The sequence below is a fragment of the Dunckerocampus dactyliophorus genome, chromosome 15 (assembly GCF_027744805.1).
Source record: "Dunckerocampus dactyliophorus isolate RoL2022-P2 chromosome 15, RoL_Ddac_1.1, whole genome shotgun sequence".
Taxonomy (NCBI): Eukaryota; Metazoa; Chordata; class Actinopteri; order Syngnathiformes; family Syngnathidae; genus Dunckerocampus; species Dunckerocampus dactyliophorus.
This window is the reverse complement of record NC_072833.1, coordinates 16,667,392-16,687,221: the sequence shown is the minus strand read 5'-3', so window position 1 is coordinate 16,687,221 and position 19,830 is coordinate 16,667,392. Positions and strand designations below refer to the sequence as shown.

The following is a 19,830-nucleotide window of genomic DNA, read 5'->3' as shown; positions in this document are numbered from 1 at the left end:
TTCTTCCCATAGACGCCGTCCGCCTCCTCTCCAAAGGAAGAGAACCAGGTCTCGATCGATGGTCCCCTCTGCCGTTTTCTAAATGTTTTCCTCAGGCCATTGGCGCCAGTCTCTCCAAAGATAACTTTCTCCTGGATTCTTTGACAAGGTTGTGTGACGCCAGCAGGTGAGAGTCGCTGAGTTGTTTACACTTAGCTAGCATAACCAAGACATTCTTTTCGCTTCCCTATCTGGCTGCTGGTCCCGGCTGGCCTTCACTATGTGTGAACTCTCACTACTTTTACAAGTTAAGCTTTGACACACTTAAACAGTTAATCTACCCAGCTAATTATTTAATAAAGCAATATTTCTATAAACTACTTGTAACCATTCACTCAGTTAATCATAAAACAGTTATATTTATACTCTACTTATATTAAGGCACTTAGTCGATAAACATCAATGCAAACAGTTATTCTGAAATCTACTTGTATATGTTACTTGATTGTATATGCCCCTATGATTCAGGGGGCAACTAAGGACTCTAATCCAAACCCTTCGGTGCTATATCCCAACACTTTTGTCCAATATATTACACCATCTGGACTGCATGTGTCCAATTCTTAAAAACATTTGTGTGCTGAAGACTTCCTGTTTGTTTAGTTTCCTGTGCAGGCGCTTTTGCAGACATTGCAATGTCTTTTTTGGTTTTGCCTGTCTGTCTCATGTTTATTTTTTTCCTTTCAGCTCCTAGAAGAGTTAACATCAGGGAGCCTAACTTGTCAATATACACTCAAGGAAAAAAGAAACGCAGCACTCAGTTTTGGGAGTTTTTGGGGGGCAGAATAATTTTATTTGTGAGATCTGCCAGTTTTATATGAACCCTATATCCATTTGTAATCCTCAGGCCAACTCATGCGGCGTTTACACATTTTCAAGTCCAATAACACAACCAAACGATAGAGCACCCCCCAAACCAAAAGTTACAGGAATTGCATTATACTGTCAATAGTTCACAACACTGGCCTGTGGTGTGTCCCAATGGTCTCGGCTGCGGACCTGGTGGCAGGCCGGAACCTGTCACAGAGATGTCCCAGCAGGTTGGCGCGGTCTTGTGCAGCGGTCGTTACACGGGGGCGACCAGTACGAGGGCGGCCGTTAGAGGAACCAGTGGCGTGGTATCGCTCAGCAAGACAAGCAATGGTAGAGCGGTGGACTCCAAACACCCTGGCGACAGCAAGACAACCCCGTCCAGCTTGGTAGCGTACCGATAGCTCGATCCCTCTCTGGGTGCGACAATCGTGGAATCTTGAAGAAGTGTGTTTTTGGCTTCATTCTGGTGCCCTTTTATAAAGAAGGCTTGAGCACAGTTAACCAATGGTAAAACTCAACTCTACGAGCATGTGTGCATAAACACGCCTGAAATGCACTCTTTATTGTCCTCACCATCAGTCACATTATTATCCTATTTTTGTTTTATGTATTTATGCTCCGTTGTAAGGACTCCTTTTGTCTTGAAACATTTTTTGTTATACATCGGACTGTGTCTCCTCTGCATTCTGGGATCCGACACCAGTTCACGCAGTTTTGTGTCAGTTTCCCTTTGGACCACCGACCAGCTCATCAGTTGGCTTGTGATTGGCCGTCCTCACTGTCACTCCATGAGTGCTTGCCCGCCAGTGTTTTAATAATTGGCGAGGAGATTGTGTTCATCTGCCAAATGACAGTTGCAAAGGTTCTTCTCTCCTTTGTACTTGTGAATTTCAACCGGGAGTTAAGTCCCTCCCCTTCCGCTATGTAGTCAAGATGGCGAGGAGGGTGGTTAGGCTCCATTGCGGCATACTATTGGGGCGTGTTGAGTGCAATATCCGAGTACTGACTGTACTGCAGTTTTCCGCACTTCTCATTGGAATGCACTTATGCACTCAAAATGCTAAATGCAAGCGTGGGTAAACATGGACCAAGTTACCCAGCTAGACATCACAAACTAGGCAGGTACGAGGACCAGAGCTGCCCAGAAAAGAGCCGCTATGACTGGGTTGCATCTGGCCATTGAGAGCCCTGGACCTCCAATCCAGTGAGGTGACTGCTGAAAAGTGACAAAATGGCGTGGAGGTGAGGGGGGGACAGATCCAAGCGCGGATCCAGAGGGTGTGTTGTACTTTACAGACAGGCACATGATGATCATAGCCTCATCAAAGTTGCCTTTGTTTGACGGTGCAGAAATGTACATTTCCATCAGGAGAACAATCTGCCTTTGGTCTGTCAATTTGTCCCCAGCACCTCCCTTTTGACCTTTCACAGCGACCTTTAATCAAAGGCAAGCTATGGCTCCCCAGGGTCGCCGCTAACGAGCCGATTGCTCGGGCACCGACAGTGATGCTGAGAAAGCCGACGGAGGCCTGGAAAAAACACCTTTCTTAAATCATAAAGCTTCTAAGCCTTCATCCCGGCGACAAGCGGAGCGGAAGTTTGTCGCACCGTGTAAATGATGCAGGGAGAGGGATGAGTCACCACTGAGAGCGTCAGGAAAATGAATGCAGTGATGCAGCACTTTGCCGTGGCAAAACGCTTGCACCTGCGAGGGCTCTGACAGGTGCAACAACAAGGGCACTCCTATTAAAACACTGAGCCATCGTCCACTCCATGCCAATCCGCACTAAGTGCTATAGTTGCATTCTGTCTGGAAAATGCAGTTAGGTTTTACTTTCGGGCGATGAAGAACCATTTGGCCATTAGTTGCTTATTAGTTCTTCATTAGTTCTTCATTGGTTTGTCAGTAACTGGTGTATTTTTGTGTAGCTGATTGTAAAGTGTGACCAGTGGACCTTAAATATTAAAGGCTGAATTATGCTACAGTGTAGTCCCTACGGTGGCCCTTTTAACGGCATCTTGATCCTGTTATAACTCTTCAGCGGTAGCCGAGCGTGTAACGAGCAACTCCCCACTAAAACGCTAGGGGTGATGTTTTCCTAAAAGTGGCTCTAGTAGCAGAGAACAATACGACTGTTGGCGCTGGAACATCAATCACTTTTACTGTACATGTTCTTGCAAAACCACTCGTATTTACATCATGTTCATACAGCTGCTCATTTTTGCATACAGGCATCCCTCGTTTATCACGGTCAGTTGGTTCCGCGATAAGTGAATATCTGTGAAGTTAGATTCAATATTAATAAATGGAATATGTTCGTAGTTAGAACATTGAAAACTTTCTAAATACAATCTTTACCATTATTAGAGCCCTGTAGACATGAAATAACACCCCTATAGTCACCATTGCACTCCTATTATGTTTTTGTTTACACAACTTTGCTCAACTGTAATGTACAGGCTACGGGATCAAGCAAGCTAGTAAGCTAATAAGTTAGCCTCCAATTTATTTACTGTAGTCTAAACTTAAAGGGTCTAAAACTGACATACCATTGCTGACTCCCTGCAGTGTGACGGTAATAAGACTCTGATGTTATGGCTCAATAATGGAACATTACTGACGCCTAGGGGCCAGAAGACCTTTGTCTTTCAATATTTTTTGACTAAAAATACGCCATAGACCACGAAACAGGGACCATTTATTAATTCATTCATTTTTGCTTTGAAAAACCGAGATGGAGCGATAATATAACCGCGATATTGCAAGGGACGAGTGTCTTTCATATTTCTTCGCTGCGACACTCTTTTGTTTGGGAGGACTTTTGGGGGCTTTCACGGGAGGCAAAACCGAAAATAATGTACTAAAATAAGACCACCAAATCACAGCTTTGCAGTCCGTGTCTGTGTCATAAGGTTAGATTTTTTTGAAGGTGCAAGTCAAGCTCCAACAAAGGGTTTGGAGGGGGAGGAGCCAGCCGGCTTTGCTTACGCGGACGCTGTGACACTCAAGCATGATTCAGCCTTAACATTCCAGTCCTTTGCCTTTCAGAGAGAAATTTAAACGAGGAAATGATGGGATGTGAGTGAAATATTAAGTCATCCACATTGCGAGATTTTCCCCTGCCTTTATGCAACATGGGAGATTTGGATCCATTTTTGCAGAGAAGACATTCAAAGTCATTCTGGAGAACGCCGACGATGATGGAAATTCATCCGTGATATAATACAGCTTGACTTTGGTGTGCCTTGTCATAAAAGACAGCCAAGTGTGTGTGCGAGAGAGATAGAGGGTGGGTGGTATGCAGAATGCAGAAGACCACAAGACTGACTGCATGGCAAGTGAGTCAAGCCAGCTTTGAAGCAAAACAGTTCACTGATGTAACAGCTCTCAATTACCCATGACGCTTTGCTGGAAAAGATGAATGGAGTCGTCAATGAAAACACACACGCACACACACACACATAGTGCATCTGTATGCTAATTATGTGGGATGATTCACTCTGAAGCTGTGTAAAAATAGGGAGTAGAGCCCGAGTATCAAACACACAAATGCTTTGGTTAGCAATTATGAGTCTATTCTTAAACTGTCCTACTAATAATAGTAGGAAAATGGAATGGATTTATATGCTGTGAAATTACAGTGCTGTGAAAAAGTGTTTGCCACTGTCCTGATTTCTCCTTTTTTTGCATGTTTGTCCCACTTAAATGTTTCAGATCATCAGACAAATGTAAAAATGAGTCAATGACAACACAAATGAACACAAAATGCAGTTTTTAAATGAAACTTTTTATTACTAAAGGGAGAAAAAAAAATCCAAACCAACATGGCCCTGTGTGAAAAAGTGATTGCCCCTTAAACCTAATAACTGGTTGGGCCACGCTTAGCAGCAACAACTGCGACCAAGCGTTTGCAATAACTTGCAATGAGTCTCTTACAGCGCTGTGGAGGAATTTTGGCCCACTCATCTTTGCAGAATTGTTGTAATTCAGCCACATTGGAAGGCTTTTGAGGATGAACCACCTTTATAAAGGTCATTAGGCCACTCCAAAGACTTCATTTTGTTTTTCTTCAGCCATTCAGAGGTGGACTTGCTGGTGTGTTTTGGATCATTGTCCTGCTGCACAACCCAAGTTGGTTTCAGCTTGAGGTCACAAACAGATGGCCGGACATTCTACTTCAGGATTTTTTGGTAGACAGCAAAATTCACTGTTCCTTTTATCACAGCAAGTCTTCCAGGTCCTGAAGCAGCAAAACAACCCCAGGCCATCACACTACCACCACCATATTTTACTGTTGGTATGATGTTCTTTTTCTGAAATGCGGCCTTACTTTTACTCCAGATGTAATGGGACACACACCTTCCAAAAAGTTCAACTTTTGTCTTGTCAGACCACAGAGTATTTTCCCAAAGGTCTTGGGGATCATCAAGATGTTTTCTGGCAAAATTGAGACGAGCCTTAATGTTCTTTTTGTTCAGCAGTGGTTTTCGTCTTGGAGCTCTGCCATGCAGGCTGTTTTTGCCCAGTGTCTTTCTTATGGTGGCGTCATGAACACTGACCTTAACTGAGGCAAATGAGGCCTGCAGTTCTTTGGATGTTGTTGTGGGGTCTTTTGTGACATCTTGGATGAGTCGTCACTGTGCTCTTGGGCTAATTTTGGTTGACCGGCCACCCCTGAGAAGGTTCACCACTGTTCCATGTTTTCGCCATTCGTGGATAATGGCTCTCACTGTGGCTCGCTGAAGTCCGAAAGCTTTAGAAATGGCTTTATAACCTTTTTCAAAATCAAAGATCTCAATTAATCTCAGTTAGAGATGGGGCGGGGGAGGCAATTTTTCACACAGGACCATGAAGGTTTGGATTTTTTTTCTCCCTTAATAATAACGTTTCTTTTAAAAACTGCATTTTGTGTTCAGTTGTGTTGTCATTGACTAATATTTAAATTTGTTTGATCTGAAACATTTAAGTGTGACAAACGTGCAAAAAAAAAAAAGAAATCAGGGAGGGGGCAAACACTTTTTACACCATTGTATATACAGTATAATTATTTTTATGCAGTGAAACCCATTATTCATTCACTCCACACGCAGGTGGTGGTAAGATACAATCGACGCTTTTGTTTTTGCTCCCATTTCCATTAGCTGAAGATCTAAAACTTCAATGTACAAAAACATTGTTCACAAATCTGTCTAAATCAGTGTTAGTGAGCACTTCTCTTTTCCCTAGATAATACATCCACCTCACAGATGTGGCATATCAAGATGGCGATTAGACAGCGTTATTAGCAGCAGTCAGTATCTGGTGTGACCACCATTTGCCTCACGCAGTGCAGCACATCGCCTTCCTACCAAGTTCATCAGGTTATTGATTGTGGCCTGTGGAATGTTGGTCCACTCCTCTTCAGTGGCTGTGCAAAGTCGCTGGATATTTGCAGGAACCTGAACACGCTGTTGTATGTGCCAATCCAGAGCATCCCAAACACGATCAATGGGTGACATGTCCGGCGAGGGCGCGTTCAACTGGGATGTTTGCAGCTCCATGGGGCCGTGAATTATCATCCTAAAACATGAGGTGGTTGTCTTGGATGAATGGCACAACAATGGGCCTCATGATCTTGTCAGAGTATCTGTGCATTCAAAATGCCATAAAAATAAAATGCACCTGTGTTCACTGTCCATAACATATGCCTGACCACACCATAACCACACCGCAACCACGGGACCAACAACACTGACATCAGCAAACTGCTCACCCACACAACGCCATACACACTGTCTGCCACCTGCTTTCTGTAGTGAAAAACGCTATTCATCTGTGAACACGTCCTTACATGAATGTGAGCGTTGGCCGACTCAAGTTGGTTACAATGACGAGCTGCAGAGGAAGACGAGCATACAGAAGAGCTTCCCTGAGATGGTTTCTAATAGTGAAGCTGCTTGGATGTGCTGCCCAAATCTCTGCAATGTCTTTGGAGGCGGCTTATGGTAGAAAAATGAACATTCAATTGAAGGGCAACACTGGTGGACATTCCTGCAATCAGCAAGCAAGCCGATCTGTGGCATTATGCTGTGATAAAACTGCGCATTTTGGAGTTGCCTTAGGCACACCTGTGCAATAGTCATGCAATCTAATCAGCACCTTAATAAACCACATCTGTGAGGTGCATGGATTATCTCGGGAGGGCGCTGGGAAAGAAGGGCAAAATACATTCGGGAGGGTTGACAGGTGTGTCTCTGACACTGTCTTGATCCATTTTGTTTTTAACCTGTCTTGTCCAGCCAACAGGGCAAATAGTAATGTTGATCTAGATGGACGTGAGCATGTATGCACGTATGTGTACCTGCGTATATGTGTGTCTGTATGTATTTGTCACTGAGTATGTATGAAAGATGGGGGCTTGCTTCCCACCACTCAGTAAGCCTCGCCCCACAGAGGCAGCGCCAGCAAGTGGGGGGGCAGAACTCGGACAGGGACTTAGCTTTTATCTGTATATGAAGTACACGCAACCTTTCTTTCTCCAGGAAAATTTCTGATACTTTGCAGTAAAGGTCTGATCACATCCTGGTGAGTTTACGTAAAAATTCTCCATCTTGGCAGTCAAATGAATTCATTCATTCAGAGCATAAAAATATCTTGAATTCGTTTGACTTTCTGTTCGCTAGCGCTGCTGCTATAAAACAACAAAAAAACGCGGCTTTTCCTCTGTGGAAGAATGTCGGTGACAAGCACCTTCCAGCTCATGCACGCCCCCACCCTTTCAGGATGCAGCGGTACCGCAAGTGCCTCCCGAATGACATTTCTATCTTATTTTTATTCTTTTTTTTAATTATTCTATTTCATTGTCCGAGTAGCAAGAATAATGATGTCACACTTACATTAAAGACTTTACACGGGCTGTAGAAAGTCCCGGTGTATCATTCATTTTTCTGCATTATATTGTTGGCGACGTGCTGACAAACAGAAACTGACAAACACAAACTGGCAGGCGCTATGTGTGATGGCAGCCAGGGATGCTCGCGGCATCCTCAGGCTCAGGAAATGAGCAAATTGAGCAATTTTTATTTTGAGGCTGTGCCTCACCTGTCTCCCCTGACTGCATGTCACAGCTCACTGCACACAGTACACCCCAGCATGTTTTCCAAAGCATTTTCACCACAACCCATAGGGCGCGCCACAAATCTAATTCACATTTATGTGACAAAATGAGGACAACCCATGGCGTTAACATTTTTTCACAACTGTATATTTGTAACGTTGACTGTAACGTTTGCAGTTTCAGGCTTCAAACCAGTTTTGGTGTGTCAACAATTAGCCAAAGAAGACAGTGTTTTAGATCAATTTCAATATTGCATGACATGCTATGAACTATCATGTTTTCCTTCTGTGGCGTTCACTTTTAATTTGAATTGTCTTTACAATTAACAACAGAAGTTTAACATAATTAAAATGTACTTACTTATTAAAAGTTTTAATAATAATAGTTAGTGGTATCACGATACACCCACCCGATCCAAGATATTTTGGGTTCACGAGAATGAGACGATATTTTAACATTACTTTTAAGAAAACTATAATCACAAATAGGACTTCTTTATTTAACTGAGTCACAAAAGATTGCAGGTACATTTTGAAATGTTTTACAACTTCGCATGCTAAAGCGTGATGCTTTTAACTGCTGAACTTTTTTCCACAAATTGAAACAAAAACCTAAAAATGATAACAGCTGCACCGTTCTCGCGAGAGAGCGTTTCTCTAAACAAGAAATATCGTCACTTTTTAATCTCCCAACTCCCCTAATAATACTACTGACAGAGCCCGCATGCCTGCGCGCGTGCATGTGTGGCATTGCATAACCACGCTCCCCCACCTATGAAGTCCGACTGTCTGTGGACACGCGCAACTCCTGGTGCCCTTTAGGAAATGTCATCCAGCCTGGTGATGCAATGTTTGGTTGTGGGAGGGGGGACGGAGCTCAATGTCGAGGGTCAATATCACCCCCCGCCCCCCTTTCACACTGAACCTCATCCACTCTGCCATCGTGCGTCACTGAGCGTGAGATGGCCACCATTAAATATCCATCCATCCTAAATGACTCCCAAGAAACGTTAAGAGCACTCCCTCAACCACCACCTCGCGTGATTCACGATGACGACGGCTGCTCACGGGGAGCGGGGTGACTTTCTGTGACGTCACACGCGGGGAGGGGGTTAGAGATTGCGCGAGGGTGTGCATGCGGCGGGAGCAAGGCAGCCATATAACCATGACAACGGAGCAGCGAGGCGCGCGCGGCTGAATGCGTGGATAAAGAAGAAAAAAGAGGAGGAAGGAGGAAGAAGAAGAGGAGAAAGGACATCGCCGCTTTCCTGCAGGGGACGACAAGAAGACACCCAGCTGGTAATTATGTTTTTCCCCTATCTCCTCTTCAGTGTAGCGTGGTCCCCCATCCCACTCCCACTCCTCCCTCCTCTTCCTCTCACGCAACGCTGCAGCTAAATCAGTCACTTCTTCCTCTGTTATTATTATTATTGTTGCTTCAATCAGTCCACATCTTGGCTGGAGTCTGGAGGCTCACTCGTTTTTTTTTTTTTTTACCGCAGTGATGTGCTGAGGTGGGGGGCATGGGAAGGATGTGTGGGGGGTGCGTGGCGGTGGTGACCTTCTGGAACAGACGGGGGTGGGGGGTGGGCGGGGGTGGGTGTTAGCTGGTAGGTGTCTTTTTGTGAATGGAGCTCCATTGTGTCATTTTTGGATCGTTGAGCTAAAATTAGCGGCATTTAAAAAAAAATTCCCACACTGTATCATCATCAGAAGCAGATGAGATGATGATGAGGAGGAGGAGGAGGAAGGGATTGTAGAAGATGCACACGCGCAGCGGTGAATAGGGGAGCAGATCGAGCAGCGCGCCATGCCCCAGGACGTCATGCACCATTTTTAGAGATGCTCTAAAAATAGAATGTGTTGAAAATGGTTTGGACCGGGAGCAGCGTGAGCATTTTGCTTGGGATGTGGCACCTTTTAGGTAGGGACGCGTCGGATCGAAGATCAAAGCCTCTCTTGGCGTGTTTGCGGTTTATTTTGGGCTCATTTTATTTAGTGTGCGAGAATGCTGCTGTGGAGGCTAAGATGGAAGAATGGATCAGTGTGTTAGTAAAAGGGAGAATGCGCCACTCTAGTGCTGTGATGCCCACTTTTCATGAATGAGTGAGTGCATGAATGAATGAAAGGGTTGTGTTGGATCGATGAAGCGTTTCTTTGGGCTGACACCCTCCCTTTCTGCATGCTGCTGCCACCTCCCTACTCACTTTTGACCTCCCTCGCCCCATTTTGTGTTTCATCATCGCTCTCCACGCTGATCATCACACGCGTTCTCCTCCCAACTTCCACTCCGTGTCTCCTTCTCAACTTTCAACTCCTTCATCTCTTCCCACTTTCTTCCTCCAGCCATGATCCTCTCGCTGGCCGCGGCAGCAGCCGTGAGCAGCGGTGGCAGCCTGAACTCCTCGTCCCCCCTGGACCTCGTCAGCTCATCCACCTCCTGGGGTCTCTCTGAGGAGCTCTCCAACGCCTCCTCCGAGCCGGTGGTGCGGATGACCCCGGACCTCCTGCCGGCAACCACCGCCGTGGCTGTCCAGGAGGTGAGCCCGTGGGACATAGCGCTGTGCGTGACAGGAACGCTCATTTCGTGCGAGAACGCGCTGGTCATCGCCGTGCTCTTCTACACTCCCACTCTGCGGGCGCCCATGTTCATCCTGATCGGCTCACTGGCAGTGGCCGACCTCCTGGCTGGTCTCGGCCTCATCTTGAACTTTGTCTTCACCTACTTGGTGGATGGCTCGCTGGAGCTGGTGACTCTTCTGTCAGTGGGACTGCTCATCTCGGCCTTCTCTGCGTCCGTTCTCAACATCCTGGCCATCACGGTGGACCGCTACCTGTCGCTGTACAACGCGCTGACCTACCACACGGAACGGACGGTCACCTTCACTTATGTGATGGTCATCTTCATCTGGCTCTCATGTGTCACGCTGGGCCTGCTGCCGGCGCTCGGCTGGAACTGCCTGCGGGACGAGTCCATGTGCAGCATCTGCCGGCCCGTCACCAAAAACAACGCTGTGGCGCTCGCCGTCACCTTCCTGCTGGTTTTCGCCCTCATGATGCAGCTGTACCTGCAGATCTGCAAGATCGCCTTTCGCCATGCACAGCAGATCGCCGTGCAGCACCAGTTCGTGGCCATCTCCACCACCAAGGGCGTCTCCACGCTGTCGGCCATCCTGTGTGCCTTCGGGGTGTGCTGGCTCCCGTTTGCCATGTACTCCATTGTGGCCGACTCCAGCTACCCCGCCATATACACCTACGCCACCGTGCTGCCCGCCACCTGCTGCTCCGTCATCAACCCCATCATCTATGCGTTCCGAAACCCGGACATCCAGAAGTCGCTGTGGATGGCGTGCTGCGGTTGCGTCCCGTCCAATCTTTCGCTCAGACCCCGCGCCTCCAGCGACGTGTAGCACAGACCCTCTGCATTCTTCGGGGCTTTTGGCAGAGCAGCGGGGCGAGGAGTGTGGCAGCTCCTCTCGTCAGGAAGAGGTCAGCGGTGGGACGACGAGGACAACCGCCAGCGTTGATCCCACTGCAAAAACCTGATGACGCATCGGGACCTCCTTGAGGCCTACCTCTCAGGAGTAGCACCTTCGTGAAGGTTTGGAGGGACGTGTCCCGACCTTGCTGGGAAAGCACTGCATGCTTATGCAATTCGAAGGTCACAGAATGCTGGTTTGGTTTGGAATTCAAGTGGAGCTAACTTCTACCAAGGAATGACCTTGGGTATCTTTTATGAGCTAATTTGTTTTCTCCTGATGGGGAAAACAAGAACAACGGTGTCCTTTAATCTGATGCAGATGAGCTAATGAGTTAGGGGGCGGGAATAATCACCTGGGAGGATAGATTGGATTCACTACGACATCTTCTTTCAAGCACATTAGGACTTTTCCAGAAAAAGAAAAAACAGCAGCACAATCAGCATTTTCCCAAAGGCAGGAAGATGGAAAGCATCCGTCCTAAACGCATAGGCGAGCCCCCCCCCCTTCCTTAAAAAGATACCCAGCTAGGGTGCACGTCGGGTGTTATAAAATAGTGTGAGGGAATCGTGTTCGGCTGCGCCGTGACTGCGAAAGCAGCATTCAGCACCAAAGACAGCACCACTGCAGCGCGCCGCTATGGAGGGAATGCTTCTCTGCTGCGGGGGCGGGGACTGCTCGTGGGGTGGAGGGGGGGGTCTAGAGAGAGCTGGAAAGTAGGCTAGGCTGTTCTCCTTTAGCATCTCCATGACGGCATGACGATGCGGCCTTTAGGAGGAGGAAAGATTCCCCCGCTGATTTCTTCCAACCATTATGAGGATTAAAGATGTTCCCACAGGGTGTTGATAAGGTGTCTCCCGATTACATGGCAGGAACAGGCGGGGTTTTATGATGCACATATACTTTTAATTTAAAAGACCCCACTGATTATCCATTCGCCTATGCTGGGATAGAACAGGATATCAACATGATCATGTTCAAATCATGTTTTTTAATGCATAAAAATACAATGGCAACAATTTACCACCGAGCAGTTGCAGTTTTTTGCAGAGAGAAGACATATTAGGCGTAGTGACACCCCTGCCGAGGAAATTTGCCATTCATCGTCCATCAGAACCTCTTTGTTGTCTTCATAGAAGGGAAGGAAAATGCAACCGGCAGCGGGGTCATCGTGCAGGTTAGAACCGCGCAGAGCTAACAATAACATCGTTATGACGATAGTAACAATGGCGCAAGGACGTGATGACGATGGCTTTGGGAAAATGATTGGTGACTTACTTCACAAATAAAACACATAAATAAAGCAGGTTGTTTGACAGGGAATCATTTTAACGCTTTTTACCAAATAACAAGAGTGAGAGTCCCGGCTCATCCTAAAGTTGTCAATGAAGAGCCTCTTTGTTGAATCTCTGCTGTCTTGTTCTGTTCGTGGCCTCACTGGAACAAAAGTAATGCTTATTTGCAATAATGTAAAGGATTTAAAAAGCAGATTTGATCCTGGGCAGGACAATCTTATTTTCATATTATTTGATCTCCAAGCAGTCCAAAATACGGAGAAACCCCCCCCCCCCAACATGAGTTGAACATAATGTCACTGTGACTCAAATGCTGAAGTGGGTTTGTGTCATTCTCTCTCTTTTGGCTCACTGCAAAAGCATGAGACGACATTTGTGCATTAGTCACACAGTGAAATAGACCTAGGTTATTTTTTTATACTAAACTTCGTTCCATTCAATCCAGAGAGGCCGACAGAAGGAGAATCATGATGAGCACCAGTGATCGGATGTTAAGCTTAGCCAAGCTGCAGTCGGACATGTTAGATGGGACGCGCTGTGGAGAATATTATCAAAGTATACGTACCAGGGCTCCAGACTAACTTTTTTTGGGGGAAAATTTAGGGAGCGTGCACCGAAATCGCCTTGGAAAGTAAACAGTTCACACACACTGGCCCTTCTTCTTTGGTGTTTGTGTCCTTTCTCCCTCTCTAGGAGTTCATGTCTATTGCCTGTTACTGCCGACTACTGGGCTGAGGTGTGGTGCAGAAGTTTGTCAGCAGCAAAAAAATATTGAGTAATAACACAATAAAATCGGCAAATTAACTGGTAGGGTTGCCAACATCTGCAAAAATAAATAAGGGACACCTTGTTGGCAGGGCCAACCAGCGCGCCTGTTTTGGGAGGTTTTTTTTGCCTTTAATTGTGTAATCTGATGCCTGTTTTAGAGTAATACCAATACACGGGAAATTAATTGTTCAATAATATATATTTCTTGTACGAAAATACCACAATTAACAGAATAAAATAAGGATTTAAATCTATTTCTCACAGAAATATAAAACAGTATAAAGTGAGTGTTCGGTTTATGATAGCTACTGTGATAAAAAGAAGCTATTTGTGTTTTATGTGACTGCCAACATTTCAATTGTACTTTATTTGCAAAGCACATCTCCACTCAAACAGTGTGCTCAACGTCTTTATGCTATTTTGTGGTCATTAAAAACAGACGTAATGCATGAATGGAAGAGATGTACTAAGAGTTGAAGCAAATATTCTTTGGTGAGCTACTCAAAATCAGAGCGGAGAGAGCAAGAGCAGACAGCTCGGTTGTTAAATGACACTTTAAAAAAGTAAGTTAGCACGTACCCCATGAACGTGACAGCCACGAGGCCAAAACGAGGTCCGAACAGACCGCATTGCTTATTTGTTTATTTGTTTCAAAGACAAAGACGTCTCAGTGGTTAAAAATAAAAAAAAAGAAGTCACATTTGGAGTCGGTGGACCGGAGGCTAGGCGGATAACTCAGAAGAAAGTGAGAGCCAGGCAAAATGTGTAAACAAAGTCGAACAAATGCGATTGAAACATGAGCGATCACACACTTTGGCATCGAAAGGCTTAGACTGTGACAAGCTGTCGTCAGTTGACTCCACATTTTACAGACTGTTTTTCACTCTCACAGTAACAATTCTCCCTTGTCAAATGGGCGTACTTTTATCTGGTCGCACACGCGCGAGGAGATGAGGAATTTACTTGCGATGTCTCATATTTTAGTTGCAAAATGCGACCATTTAGTCGCAGTCTGGAGCCCTGTGTACTAAGCTAACTATCTTTCCAAACAACTGGGAACACCTAAGCTAAACAAAATGGATATCTACAAACTTCACTTAAACAGGAAGGTCATTAACTGTAACTGTTCTAATTGAAATACATGAGCTAACTAGCTGGCTAACCGTTCTCACTGAGCTACACTTAAACAGGAAGTCAACTACTGTAGAACGCTAACTGTTCCAAATGAAATACACCCGCACAGGAAGCTAACAGTTCTCAGTGAGCTGCACTTGAAGAGCAAGCTAATGTTCAAATGAACTACACCGACACAGCAAGCGAACTCACGCGCTAACTTTTCTAATTGAAATACACCTACGCAGGAGGCTAGCTTGCCAAGTGCTCGCTAAGTGCTCTCAATGAACTTACACTTACACAGGAAGCTACCTAGCCTGCTCACTGTTGTCATTTAAGAAAAAACGTATTGTCCACTGTTGAGGTTAGCTTGGTGGCTGGAGGGAGCGTGACAAAGAACACATTTGGCGACATTTGAGAGAGAAAATGTAATCAAATTTAAAAACGGTCCCATCTGGCATGACTGATTGTTTTTTTTTTTTTTTTTTTTTTTTAAATTCCGCTGACTAATTCTCACCTGTGAATATGACACTAAGCATTCCTGTGGTAGGAGTGGAGCGACCACTCACTGTGTGCTCGTGTGTGTGTGTGTGTGTGTGTGTGTGTGTGTAATCACAGACAATTGTAATGAACCATATTGCAACCAAATCTCACTGTAAACACACACGCATTGAGAAGGGGTGGTAGATGCTATACAGGATAATTTGTTGTTTTTTTACATATAAATAAGTAAGTGAGTGTGTTATTTTTCTTATGCAAAGCTGTACAGAAATGTCTATTTTTGTAACGTTTCATCAGGGCATGAGTCATCAATGTATCTATTCCTCTTCTTCACTGTTCTTCCTCTTCCTCTCGTTTTTGTTTTTTATTTCTTGCTTTTGGGACAAATTATGCTGAGAAAGTGCCATATTTTCCAACTCTCTAGTGTCTTACTTTGATTTGCTTATGTAGGCCGCTGTAAACAGGCAGAAGCAATGGAGCAAAGAGCGGACCAGCACTTGACCTTGCTGTTATTGATCGCTCGGCTGGGCAAAAGAGCCAAAATAGACGGTGATCAATTCTCAGCTTGACATGCGATAGCTGGGGGGGTTTTTTGGGGGTGAGGGGGGAGAAACATACACAAAACGTCAGCAGCCTTGTGCGTCACGGCTTCAGATTTCGGCCATCTTTGTCTGAGAGAGAGAAAGAAGGAGAGAGCGGGTCGTTTCAAAGACGTCCACTTTCATCCTTCATCATTCCGTACGTCTCATTCCATCCTTCCCTTGGCCTGGAAGGCAAGTCGGTCAGGCTAAAAATAGTTAGCCTGAAAGCAGACAAAAAAGGAGGCCATTTTCCTTCACATTAACTTATGCCCATGTTTTGCCATTTTAAAAGGTCTCCCACTTTTGTTTTGCGCATTTACATGCAGGTTTCCAAACTGGGGGTCCGGGGGCAGCGGCCGGGACGTTTGAGATGTATCAATCCAGAAAAAACCACGACAGAGCTAATATGTGGACCAAGTATGGCCTTCATTGAGAAATATGTTGTTTTATGCATCCATCTTGTTATACCTGCGTGTGTGTGTGTGTGTGTGTGTGTGTGCGCGCGCGTGCGTGTGTGAGGATACTGACTTTCTTCGTTTCCTCTCTTGTGATCATCTTGTGGTTAAAAAAAAAAAAAAGAAAAGAAAATGCACTTTATGAGAGAGAGTTATGCTACACCTTGCACTTGTAAATGTCGAATGTAAAACCTGAAAGAGATTTATTTTATTATTGTACATAACCGGGGGGGGGGGGGGGGGGGGAAAGAACATTTGGAACAGAAAAAAAACACTAAAGGGAAATAAAATGAGTCAAGTCAGGACGGTGAGTGTGTCCTTTTTGTGGAGGAGTCACTGCATGTTATACAGGTGAAAGGTCACGCAGCTAAAAGGTCCCATGTTGATGGATTTATTTAACAAGTCCCTCAGTATCGTATTGGGAGTGTGTTGGGCAAAGTCTAGCCTTGACGTTGGACGTTAGTAAGCCCTACTGAGAACACAACAGTGTGTCTCCAACAAGCGCTGTTGTTACTTTACCCACTTTTGATATCAGCCGTACCTCTGCACTCGTCCATGGTAGCAGATGCCATACATCACATACAAGGATGAAACATGAAGCACTATCGTACCCGCGAGGAAGGAGGTTTTTCCCCTTCATGATGTCACCAAAACGGCGCAACTTCTAAAGCAAAGCAAGTGGAGCGATTAGGTGAGGGAGATGATCGATTTTTGTCACGTGCGTATTACTGTTCATTCACCACAAGGCGCATGAGGTGTCTCATCAAAGCTCCAGGCGGTGAACAAGAAGAGCACCACCGTGTGGCCACAGGCATCTTCAATTCCTTTACATCAAGCACCACCTGTGTATCTCTCCCTCCCTCCCTCCCTCCCTCCTTCCTTCCTTCCTTCCTTCCCGCCGTTGCCATCTGCTGCAGCAAATCACCTTACAAGAGAGCAAACCTCTTTATGCTCATAAATAATTAACACAGAGAGCATCTGGGGGTCGTCAACACGCGTTCGGTCATATGTACTGGGCCGTGACTTAGTCAGGGGAAGCAGGCGAGCTCATGATGAAAAAAAACCAAATAAATCAATTTTTAAAAAATCGGACGTTATTTGTCCATTTAACTGTCTTAAATGCACTTTCCGCGTGATTCCGATCGTTTTAAACATTTTCTTCAGTAAAAAAAATCGCTGAAAAAAAATCTTTCCTCTCAGCATAAGTGAGCAAGCTGAACCTACCGTCTTAGTGCCCTTTCTGTTTGTCAGCGTGTCCCCAATATGTTTGCAGAAGCATTTATTATGTCTTCAATGGAAGTGTGACGTCATGATTCTTGCTAGTCAGACAACAAAATACAGAGAAATGTCAACTCGTGGCGGCGAAGCGTTCATAGCGACGTCGCTTTTTGACCCTCCGATGTCGGCTCTTCCTATCATTGTGAAGCAGAATTCACCAAGCGATGGTTTGTTGACCCACTAAGAGGGAACGTGACCTGGGTTTAAAGCAATATAGTCAAGAAAGTATCGAAGCTTTTCCTGGAGGAGGCTTGGCTGCATGTACTTATATGCAAATTAAAAAGGTAAGACCACAAAAGTTTTTCAGTTAATACAAATAAATAAATGTAATGAGCAACTTCTTAAAAAAAACAAGGAGTCAGTGCCTCACTAGCAAAGCACTTCAGTACACGTCCCTGGCGTTCGGCACAGATTAGGCTGATCATCAACTACATTTCCCACAATGCATCCCACACCCCCTTTTTGAGGTCACCTATTCACACTCCATTGTGTAGTATTGACATAATACTTTTAAATGCTGTATATAGTGATGCTAATATCAAAATAGCATGCACTATTAGTGAAAAGAGTACCTGTTACTGTATGTACAGTACAACACATACACTCCTGATCAAAATATTAAGACCAGTTGAAAAATTGCTAGAATTTGTATTTTGCACATTTGGATCTTAATGAGGTTTTAAGTAGAGCTACAATATGCAAAAACAAGAAGGGGGAGTGAGACAAAAAGCATTTTGAAAAAGTAATTTATTGAAAACAATGAAAACGGAAATAGGCTGTTTATCAGCTGATCAAAAGTTTAAGACCGTTGCTCAAAAAATAGCAAAAAATTCTCCAAACCAGAACAAAAAATGTTCTCAGTAGGACTCAGTAATGAGTAGCTCCACCGTTCTTGTTAATCACTTCAAAAATTGTTCTGGGCATGCTTGATGCGAGTGTTTCCAGGAGGCTAGTGGGAACATTGCTCCAAGTGGTGAAGATGGCTTCACGAAGGGCATCAACTGTCTGGAACTGATGGCCATTTTTATAAACTTCCCTTGCCATCCATCCCCAAATGTTCTGCCGTTTGACGACCCTGCACCACCTGAAGCTCCAGTGTTCCACTGAATGAAAAAGCACCCCAGATCATGATGGACCCCCCTCCACTGTGCCGGGTAGAAAACATCTCAGGTGGGATCTCCTTGTCATGCCAGTAACGTTGGAAGCCATCTGGACCGTCAAGGTTACATTTTTTCTCATCAGAGAATAAAACTTTTTTCCACCTTTCAATGTCCCATGTTTGATGCTCCCTGGCAAAGTCTAAACGGGCAGTTTTGTGGCGTTGAAGGAGACGAGGTCTTTGAGTTTGTTTTTTTAAACCCTTTTCCTGCAGATGCCGTCTGATGCTTATTGCGCTGCAGTCGGCACCAGTAAGGGCCTTAATGTGGGTGGAAGACCGCCCTGTGTCTTGATCGACAGCCAATCGGATCCCTCGGCTCAGCCCAGGTTGGATTTTTTGTCCACCTCAGACAAAACAAGCAGTGGAACGATCTCATCCAATGAACGATCTGAATCTTGCAGGAAACACTTAGTGTATCATTTCATTTTCTATTTTTTTCTTTTTTTAACCATTTATTTTGTTAATTATGTATACTTTTATCTCCTTATTTCCTTTCTGCCTGTTCTGGCACTAATTCATCCTGGAAATGTACTTGAAAGTGATGCCACATTTGCTGTACGTTTACTTTGATCTAAATAAAAAACGTCAAAAATCCCAACAGAAGAAAACAACCACCGGCATCATTTGGGCAAACTCGCCGTAACATTCGGCCATGAAGTCCGACCATCAAAATAAAAGCATGCCTCAGTACTACATCCCATTATTAATTATATTATTAGTTATTTTATGTTTAATTACTTTTTTAAATGATAGATTAGAAAACTTTTTAAAAAAGTAATCCATCAGCTGCTTTTATATTTGACTTTGCCCCCCCCAAAAACAAACATTTTTTTAAACATTTATTGGCCTATATAATATGGATATAGTATTTGGATTTTTTTTAATTAATCTAATTCAATTTTAGATTTAAACAAATGAGAAAATGCATTGGGCTCTATTTTGTGTGTAGCCAACTATATTTAATGACTTTGTATATCTTGATCAACATTTGATTGGTTTTAGTGTGTTTTTATATAAACACTAATGTGAAGACTATCAAGCCCTTTTTACGTACGTGGGCCTCGGTGGAAATAGTTTGGACACCCCTGGAATAAGTCCTGGTGTGTCCCATGAGATTTTTCTCATATCATATAAACACTGGCGGATTCACTGTCATTACGTTGAAAAGCTGCACAAACACACCGAATTGCATGTCTGCTGCCCCCTAGTGGTTAAACATGTGTTGAATTCAATATAAAAAAAATGCAAACACA

The 19,830-nt window shown here is 44.6% G+C and overlaps 1 protein-coding gene across 4 annotated transcripts in view; it reads left to right on the top strand.

The window, feature by feature from the left end:
* The window catches only part of gpr185b (G protein-coupled receptor 185 b), a 32,746-nt gene extending 17,616 nt beyond the window's left edge, over nt 1-15,130 (top strand). For 2 of the 4 annotated variants that reach the window (XM_054800641.1, XM_054800639.1), the window contains exons 4-6: nt 13-4,191; nt 6,080-9,247; nt 10,295-15,130. In XM_054800641.1, the coding sequence (XP_054656616.1) occupies nt 10,297-11,358 (1,062 nt within the window). In that variant the 5' untranslated portion in view covers nt 13-4,191; nt 6,080-9,247; nt 10,295-10,296 and the 3' untranslated portion in view covers nt 11,359-15,130. Of the gene's footprint in view, nt 1-12; nt 4,192-6,079; nt 9,248-9,556; nt 9,873-10,294 lie in introns of those variants that run through there. The other 2 variants (XM_054800640.1, XM_054800638.1) reach the window with 2 other exon arrangements.
* Nucleotides 15,131-19,830: the final 4,700 nt, after the last annotated feature.